Here is a 9,691-nt window from a genome sequence, read left to right on the forward strand (position 1 = left end):
GTAATGACATTGAGGATTCTTTGATCACTTTAGGTGATATCATGGAAGTCAGCATGGAGTATAACAACTTTGTTATCTAATACGTTTTTAATAAAAATCACTAATATTTTAATTGAAAACACGAGAGATTATCGTCATCATCTACGTCAGTCGTTGTAGGTGATGTCATGGAAGTCATCAAAGAACATAGTGACCTTGTTATTTAATACATTTTCAATAAAAGTCATAAAAATCACTTGTCATTTTACATTAATGGTAATATCATTTTATATTAATCACAAAAATTTCCTCACACCTTAACGAATAAAATTAAATACATAGACTAAGTTGAAAATATAATTTTTTTAATACTCAATAGAAAAAAAAAAAACTTGATTAAAAATATCTAGATTTATAAGAAACTTAAATTCAAATTTATTGAAAACAAAATCAAACTTTTCATTAAATATCATAATCAAAGTATTACTAAAAACTAGAAAGTTATTTAAGCTAATGAAATAATACTAAGTGCATGTTTCACATATCTCCTTGTACAACAAATAATTGTACCTTCAAACTCATCCCTTGGATTGGAAGTGTGGTTCTCTTTTGTTGTGGAATTGAAGTAGAATCATGAAGAAGCACAAAACATGAATGAATACTTGTGACATTGATCTTACATACAGTTAAAATAAGGTTGTATTGGTGAGTGAGGTGACATGTTCTCCAATGTTATCTTTGCCAACTCCCTTGTTCTTTTCACTTGCAACCTTCACACTTCCATTTTCTTGGTTCCCTAATAGAGTGATTTCTAACACTCTTGCTACTATGTGTTCTTCAAACTGCTTTGAAGAATCTCCAATATCTTTGCTTGAGAGGTGCAAGTCCATGTACCAGCTAAAGCAAATTCACTCCCACATCGTCAAAATTGGTCTCTCTTCATACCCTTTATTTCAAAATAGAGTCTTAGCCTTCTGTTGTGCTCATCAATCAGGGGATATGGACTATGCCCGTCAGGTGTTTGACACAATCACGCAGCCAACTGCGTTCACTTGGAATACCATGATCAAGGGGTATTCTAGGATCAACCGCCCTGAGAATGGAATTTCCATGTATCTGTTAATGCTGGCTAATAGCATCAAGCCTGACCGTTTTACATTTCCGTTCTTGTTGAAGGGATTTACCAGTGATATGGCTTCGCAGCATGGGAAAGTGTTACTTAACCATGCAGTGAAGCATGGATTTGATTCTAATTTGTTTGTTCAAAAGGCTTTCATACATATGTTTTCCTTGTGTGGGCTTGTGGATTTGGCTCGCAAGGTTTTTTGTATGGGTGATGCGTGGGAAGTAGTTACCTGGAATATAATGTTATCTGGGTATAACAGAGTTAAGCAATTTAAGAAATCAAAGAAGCTTTTCATTGAGATGGAGAAGAGAGGAGTGTCGCCCAATTCAGTTACACTAGTATTGATGCTTTCTGCATTCTCCAAATTGAAGGATTTAGATGGGGGCAAGAACATTTTTAAGTATATTAAGGAAGGTATTGTTGAACCTAATCTCATATTGGAAAATGCTTTGATTGATATGTTTGCTTCTTGTGGAGAAATGGATGCCGCACAAGGTGTTTTTGACAATATGAAGGCTCGAGATGTTATTTCTTGGACTTCAATTGTTACTGGGTTTTCCAATGTGGGTGAAATTAATTTAGCTCGGAAGTATTTTGATCAAATGCCTGAGAGAGATTATGTTTCTTGGACTGCTATGATTGATGGCTACCTTAGAATGAACCGTTTCATAGAGGTTTTATCACTCTTCCGTGAGATGCAAATATCAAATGTGAAACCTGACGAGTTCACCATGGTTAGCATTCTAACAGCTTGTGCGCATCTGGGAGCACTTGAGCTAGGGGAATGGGTCAAGACTTACATTGACAAAAAAAGTATTAAAAATGATACTTTTGTAGGGAATGCTCTGATAGACATGTATTTCAAATGTGGGAATGTTGGAAAAGCAAAAACAGTATTTAAGGAAATGCGTCAGAAAGACAAATTTACCTGGACAGGGATGATAGTTGGCCTTGCCATTAATGGCCATGGTGAAGAAGCTCTTGCCATGTTTTCAAGTATGATAGAGGCTTCAGTTACACCAGACGAGATAACCTATATTGGTGTTCTGTGTGCATGCACACATGCAGGCATGGTAGAGAAAGGAAAAAGTTTTTTCACTGCCATGACCATGCAACATGGAATTAAACCTAATGTTACACATTATGGATGCATGGTTGATCTCCTTGGTCGAGCTGGGCATTTAGAAGAAGCCATTGAAGTCATAGTGAATATGCCGATTAAACCAAATTCAATTGTTTGGGGATCCCTTCTTGGTGCTTGTAGAGTCCACAAAAATGTGCATCTAGCAGAAATGGCAGCTAAACAAATTCTTGAGTTAGAGCCTGAAAATGGGGCTGTTTATGTCTTGCTGTGTAATATATATGCTGCCTGTGAGAGATGGGAAAACTTGCGTCAGGTCAGGAAAATGATGATGGAGAGGGGAATCAAGAAAACACCAGGTTGCAGTTTGATGGAGTTGAATGGCAATGTTTATGAATTTGTTGCTGGGGATCAGTCACATCCTCAATCTAAAGATATATATGCGAAGTTAGAAAACATGATGCAAGACTTGATAAAAGCAGGGTACTCACCTGATACATCAGAGGTTTTCCTTGATCTAGGGGAAGAGGATAAGGAGACTGCACTTTACCGGCATAGTGAGAAGTTGGCTATTGCTTATGCCCTTCTTAGTTCAGGGCCTGGAGTTACTATAAGAATAGTTAAGAACCTTAGAATGTGTGTGGATTGTCACCATATGGCAAAGCTGGTGTCAGAAGCTTACAACAGGGAACTAATAATTAGAGATAAAACCAGATTCCATCATTTCAGGCATGGTTCATGTTCATGTAATAATTTCTGGTAAACATTTTAACAAGATCCAGAAGAGTAGCTGCAAGCCTATTAAGTAGCGAAGTTCTAACATTAACACAGAAATATATATCCTATACTCTTTGTGCATGAGTATTTCATGTCAATTTTGATCTCATTTAAGTCGTTATAGAAACTTGACATCGACCCTCACTTTGTGTGTGGCAACTATATTGACTGTCACAATTAAATTTATTTTAAACATGATCTGATCCAATCTAAAATCTAATATTTTTTTATTGAAAAACTGTGTATGGAATAAGGATGCAGGAGAGTTGAGGGTAAAAAATGTTAAAGCTTTGAACCCGTATATGATATATCAAACTTAAATTGACAAGTTATTCACAGTGAACATAGCATAAAAAGGGCAAGAAAAAATCCAAGTTGAAGTTGATCGAGGTTGCAAATATTAATCCTCAGCTCGTGTTAGTTTTGTTTTTGTCCTGTCACAAATATTTTGTGCAAATCTATACTAATATACAAAGATAATAGAGATTTTTGTGTACATGTTTTATGCAACTTTGTCCTTATTCTCACAACATTTTAATATCTCTTTTACGAAAACTTTTGTGTGAATTGCTAATTTTATTCTGATAACTTTAAAAAAAATGCAAACACACGTGGTGTGTTCTCACTAGTTCTCACGATATTGCACAATATGAGGACTACGTTTAAGTGGGGACATCAACCGCAATTTATGAAGCAACCAAGAAAAGATAAACATAAAACAAATTTTTTTTGCTAGATTCGATGGTTATGTTCACTTTGAACCGTTGAGTCACCTCTGCCATTGATCACAAACCCAACAATGGCCTTTTCTGCCATGTTTTCTCCCACTCTCAACCTTGCCATTTCTTCCACCACATACTGCTGTAAAAGAAGAACATCAACCACACGAAGTGTTACAGTGAGAGCTAGCTCCACAGAGAAGGGTGAACCCGAGGACAAAGATGCCTCAGCATTCAACCCTTTCGGGTTTGTCACTGACAACCCTTCAAGCCGCAGTGCTATTCAATTGCCTCAGAGCCCTGCTGAGGATGGCAACGTTGGCCAAATGCTTTATGTACCAATCTTTCTTTTCTCCTTCTACTTCCTTTGATTCTTGATGATATTGAAGACTTTATGTTGTTTATGCATGACATGATGCTTCTTCAACTATTAATCTTTGATTGAATAGTGATGATGGTTTTCATTGAGTGGGAATGTAGTAATAGTTTTTGTGTTGCTAGAGGATAGAAGACAAGGGCAAGGAATACGGGTCATACGTTAAATCTGGCAAGTTAAGGTGGTTTGTCAGAGAAACTGGTATTGTTTATTTCTTAGCTGAGGAATTGGTTTCTAATTTTCATTTTTCAAGTTTAAGAAATGTATGGAGAATTCACCCTTTTGGATTTTTTTCCTTCTCCTATTTTTGCAGGGTCAGCAAGTAGCAGAAGAGGAACAATTGTCTTCCTTCATGGTGCCCCTACGCAATCTTATAGCTACCGAGTTGTTATGTCTCAGGTTATCATGCTATCTGTGTTCATATACTTCTATTTTGTATACTACACGGGTTTAGGTAAACAGAAAATTAATCTAAACATGATCTTCTGAGCTGAATAAATGATTTTGACCTTCTCATATAAGCCAATTCTCAGAAGGGAAAAATTTAAAAATTCTTTAAATGTTGTTGTGGAGTTCTTCGGTCAGAATTAGAGTTTCATCACTGTAATTTGTGTAATAACGAGGTAAAACTCAATTCCTGATTGGAAAATAGAACAACACAATCAATTGTATATTTTGTCCTTTTCAAAACAGTTAAACTCTTGACCAGTCAATAATGAACTATATGTTGGAAAGACCAGCTGCTACTAGCCTACCTCTACCTATCTTTGTAGGTAACTCATGAATGATTTGATTAAAGTACTTATTGTTCCCTTCTTTCTTCAGATCATGAGTGAGCTAAAATATGCTTCTCTAATAGATTTTTAGCATTACTTGTTCTTGATTTTACACTGTCACTTTACCTTCATTACATGTTTTTCAGCATCTTACGATTAATCTTTTTAAAGTTTCTCAGTTTTTTTTTTTAATTTTCTTCCTCTTAAAACAGTTATCGGATGCAGGGTTCCATTGCTTTGCACCAGACTGGATAGGATTTGGTTTCAGTGATAAACCACAGCCAGGATATGGTTTTGATTATACAGGTTTTATAATGAAAACACCTTCTATCATGAAGCAGTTTTTCCTGCAGAAACCTCTAATGTTTTTCTTTCATTTCTCATAGAAAAGGAGTTCCACGATGCATTGGATAAACTACTTCAGGTTTTAGAGGTCACATCTCCCTTTTTCCTAGTTGTCCAGGTAAAACTAAAGAATGAATAATACAATCAGTAGTTAGTAGCATTTTTTGCATTCAAAATTTTGTGAAACGATGTGATGTGACACAATTACATATTAAACAATGGAATGCATCTCTTGGAATAAATGTATATTCTAGTTGCATTTGAGTTTTGTGAACTCCTTACTAAATTCTGTGTCTAAAATATGGTCGCAATTTTCCTTTAAGGGATTTCTTGTAGGTTCATATGGACTAACTTGGGCCCTCAAGAACTCAAGCAAGATATCAAAGCTAGCAATACTAAACAGTCCATTAACAGATTCATCTTCCATTCCTGGACTTTTTCAGCAGCTAAGGTTTGCTTCTTACAGTACCAATGAGTGCATAACTAAATTTCTCTGCTAAATCTATACTAAAGTTCTGTAGATTTTTCTCTCTATTTCAATCACTTGAGGCTATGGAGCACTGTGTTCACTTTCAACAGATATTGTAAAGGACAAAATTTTCAAGAAAATCTTAACATGGGTCTAGTAACTGAATATTTCTTCAACCAAAGAACAACCTTATTCCTATTCCGGTGAAGTTGGCTGTACAAATCCTAAACTGAAGGAGAGTGTTCCATGACAGTTTTTACCAATGAATTTTTGTGGATGAATGATGTGGCAAAGCTGATCTTAATGCTGCTTTTGTCTGTTGTGACATGTTGGCTGTTTGATCTTGATTCATATACTATACTAACTCCATTGATGTCTTTTCTTTTGTTTCTAGAATTCCTCTGTATGGTGAATTTACAAGCCAGAATGCTATCATTGCTGAGCGGTTTATTGAAGGAGGTAGCCCGTATGTATCCAAAAATTGTACATGACTATTGGCTGGTAATTTTATAAATTGAAGCTGCAAACTGCAACTTATTATGCCATTTCCAAAGCTCTTAAAACATCTTGTATAGTTTTTCACAGCTTGAAGTAAACATTTTTTTTATACAAACTTTCATGTTATGCATTACTATACAACTTGACATCTCAGCTAGGCGGACACTTCAAGTAAAATTGAAGTAAACAATTTAACTAGCTTAGGAATATAAACTAACAATTCTGGATATCTATTAACCCTTCATGTGACTTGCTTTATAAACATGTTACTCCAATACTATAAACTAAGGAATGTTCATACTAGGTTTTAGCACCACCTTAAGTAGTAAGGGTTACACTTATGCCAATCTCCTTGTCCTTCATTTAATGCATTGCTCAAAGACTTTGAAGTATTGCAGTTTTAGTGCATGCAGCATTCAGCATACTCATTGCTGTTTTCAGTAACCCACCAAAGCAAACATATTTTCTTGTTAAAGCATTAAAATGTGAATTAAGGAAATAATACTTCCACAAACTATAATTTTTTATGGATCTTGTTCTTACAGATGATCTATTTTGCAGTTACGTTCTAAAAAATGAAAAGGCTGACGTGTACCGGTTACCTTATCTGTCAAGCAGTGGACCTGGATTTGGTTAGTGACAAACAGGACATCACTTTGGTGGTCTCAATTTTCTGCTTGTAAATCAATTTTAAAGAAACTGTTTATGTTATATGGAGGAAGTGAATTTGTGCTAAGTTCAGAGTGATGTCCATGAAAAATTATTGTGCCTGATATATTTCAGTTGAGTCACTGGAAAATCCATGGTGTATTAACGATAAATTTATGTAATGAACAAGAGTAAAACTAATTTTGCTGACTTAGTGCTAGTAACAATGAAGTTTCTGATGTTGTTTTCAGCTCTACTTGAAGCTGCAAGAAAAGCTAACTTCAAAGGTACTTTCAGTCAAATAGCAGAAGGATTTGCAACTGAGAGGTACATTAATTTCATGATTTATTATTATTATTATTATTTTGGAATTGCTAAGTTGTTCTTGATAGAGGAATCTGGGGAACTAAACATCTGGGTGGCAACAGTAACTCTCACACAAGAATAAAGTTTGCTTTTCGGCAGTTACATGTTGGGAGATTGGAACATTTTTAATGTGACATATATAGTATATAATATACACTGTTAGTTTGGATCCTCTAAAATTACTGAAGATAAAATAAGTTATTCTAATCATCAATAAGAAATCAGCGATTGATATTTTTTTTTTTATAAAAACTTTCATATTAGACATCTTGACATCTCAGCTAAGCCTCGATTAACAACAATCATCTCATTATGAAAAAAATATTATTAAAAAAAATTAAAAAAAATAGAAAAACTAGACCAAAACTCATATATTAACAAAAACGATACATAGGTATATGTAGACTATATCTATTTATAAAAAAAGTTATAAAAACTGACTAGATGGAAGCCCTTAATGAAATGATTCTCTATGAATAAAATTAACGGTTGATATTTCAACATATTAATTGTTTGATATGCATGTGTATGTAATGAAAACTCTAATTTGTGGGAAGGGGTGAAAATCAAAATCCTACCCTAAACTTACAGTGATAACTAGGTTTTGTAATTTGATTACAGATGGGATAAACCAATACTTGTTGGTTGGGGATTATCAGACAAATACTTGCCTCAGTCTGTAGCAGAGCAGTTTCAGAAAGGAAATCCAGCACAGATCCAGCTGAAATTGATAGAAGGAGCAGGTCATATGCCACAAGAGGACTGGTAAACAACTTTGACATAGGATTCCATTTAATAGAGAAATATTATATTCAACCAACTAAGAATATACCCTTTTGAATTTTTGACAGGCCTGAGAAAGTTGTTGATGCTTTCAGAATGTTCTTCTGATTTCAACACCTATCTGACCCTGCTGCAGCCTGCAGGCATCCAAATGCTTATTTCATTGGAAGACAATTTCTGAGTTTCCATGAATTGTAAATTTAGCTTGATTTTTCTTTTCTGTTAATGCTGGACTACTAATAAAATGATATCTTTCTGAGTTTCCATGAACTGTAAACACTATTACTGTCTTTTATAATTCCTCTGAATAATGAGAAAATGTTGAGAGAGACACAAGTTTTGAATAAGATATTTATGATTTAAAATGCATCTTTAACTCTATTTTATTTAACTTAAATAAAAGATCTTTAATAACTTTTAATATTTTATTCAATAGTGTTATAGAACATATAATAGTCTCGCATGTTTAAAGTCTATCTTAACGAGAGTTTGTTAGGTCTATCGAGTCAGTCGCTATCGGACCGTCATTATCGAACCGCACACAAGTTGGTAGTCTTGGTACAGGGAGTGTGTTGAAGATCACACATAGACTGGAAATTATGATATATTTTTTTTATAAGTGAGTGCAAATCTCACCTTATAAATTGGTTTTATGAGTTTGAATTAAATTTAAAGTCCACTTGTTATCCAAAAACATCTTTCTGAAAAAATTCCGAATTTCAAATTAAATAATATCTCTGTGGTTCAGTAGTCAAGATTATCTTAAACTTCTGAAACATTTTTTAAGAAAAAATTTATAATAAAATTTCTAACTCCATCATAACTCAAATCTGAAGTGCAATTGATCTTACCATGTGATATCAACTAATGTTAGGAAGAAATAGTAATATATATATTGAATTATTTAACTTTGTAAACAATAAAGGAAAGATATCATCCACTCTTTAAAGACAGATCCAAAACTCTATCAGCCAGGGACCAAAAACATTTTGTTTTTTATTATTCAAACATCAGAAATTTTACAAATAATCATATAATAAATACTATTTTCTAAAACATTTACTGTTTTTTGCAGGTAAATTTTAAAGTGATTTTTATTGAAATATCTGTTGCCACCGAAAGATTTTATGAAATAGGTACTTGGGTGCGATGGAAAGTTGGCTAACCAAAATATACTAACAATGAATGATTTTGTGAAATGAGGTACACTGTTTGGTGCCAACTATCCATTTTCTTCAATCCTACAATTTTTCATTATTTATTAGGTTTTTTCTTTTATACACTACAACTACAATTTTTAACATTTTTGGGAGATGATACACAATTTCAAAATTTTGGAAGTACAGTATATATTGTACTATAGATTCATATCAAAATTTTATATTCGGTATGTTTAAAATAGTCTCGTATCACTTAAGAGTCGAGATTAATAACAATTTATATATTTCTTCTTTCTCTAACCGATCGAAACATCTTTAAAAATAAAACTGTGACGAAATTTTCTGTTTGAAATATAATACATATTAAAAATATGATTGAATCGTAATAATATATAATTAAGATATAAACATACTTATGAATCAGTTTTATAAAATTTAGTTACTAATATATTATGAAAATCATATAAAAAATTATCTTAACAAAAATGATTTTAACTATTGTGGTTGGAGAAATTTTACATCTAGAGAGATATGATCTTTAGTAAAATAAAGTGATGAATGCAGCATTTGTCTTTCCATCAAAAGAAT

At 33.4% G+C, this 9,691-nt stretch overlaps 2 protein-coding genes across 3 annotated transcripts; both read left to right on the forward strand.

Moving 5' to 3' along the window:
* The first annotated feature begins 538 nt into the window (after window positions 1–538).
* Window positions 539–3,053, forward strand: LOC137818130 (Pentatricopeptide repeat (PPR) superfamily protein). Its single transcript, XM_068621367.2, has one exon. It carries the CDS (start codon window positions 709–711, stop codon window positions 2,947–2,949), a length of 2,241 nt encoding a protein of 746 aa, XP_068477468.1. The 5' UTR covers window positions 539–708; the 3' UTR covers window positions 2,950–3,053.
* Window positions 3,054–3,594: 541 nt separating this feature from the next.
* Window positions 3,595–8,202, forward strand: LOC137818132 (alpha/beta-Hydrolases superfamily protein). Of its 2 annotated transcripts, none has more exons than XM_068621369.2 (11): window positions 3,595–4,017; window positions 4,184–4,259; window positions 4,372–4,457; window positions 5,047–5,140; window positions 5,221–5,297; window positions 5,503–5,630; window positions 6,043–6,114; window positions 6,708–6,778; window positions 7,046–7,121; window positions 7,782–7,925; window positions 8,012–8,202. In XM_068621369.2, exons 1-11 carry the CDS (start codon window positions 3,763–3,765, stop codon window positions 8,049–8,051), a joined length of 1,119 nt encoding a protein of 372 aa, XP_068477470.1. In that variant the 5' UTR covers window positions 3,595–3,762; the 3' UTR covers window positions 8,052–8,202. The 2 variants fall into 2 exon arrangements, 1 of the variants encoding a protein (XP_068477470.1); XR_016516125.1 differs by having other exon boundaries at window positions 3,609–4,017; window positions 6,043–6,149.
* Window positions 8,203–9,691: the final 1,489 nt, after the last annotated feature.

Source organism: Phaseolus vulgaris, chromosome 10 (genome assembly GCF_051622355.1).
Source record: "Phaseolus vulgaris cultivar YP4 chromosome 10, ASM5162235v1, whole genome shotgun sequence".
NCBI classification, from domain to species: domain Eukaryota; kingdom Viridiplantae; phylum Streptophyta; class Magnoliopsida; order Fabales; family Fabaceae; genus Phaseolus; species Phaseolus vulgaris.

Coding starts and splice junctions, on each gene's coding strand:
- LOC137818130 (XM_068621367.2), top strand. CDS start 709: ATGTTATCTTTGCCAACTCCCTTGTTCTTTTCACTTGCAACCTTCACA.
- LOC137818132 (XM_068621369.2), top strand. CDS start 3,763: ATGGCCTTTTCTGCCATGTTTTCTCCCACTCTCAACCTTGCCATTTCT. Junction 6,115..6,707: donor TTTATTGAAGGAGGTAGCCC/GTATGTATCCAA, acceptor TCTATTTTGCAG/TTACGTTCTAAAAAATGAAA. Junction 7,926..8,011: donor CATATGCCACAAGAGGACTG/GTAAACAACTTT, acceptor AATTTTTGACAG/GCCTGAGAAAGTTGTTGATG.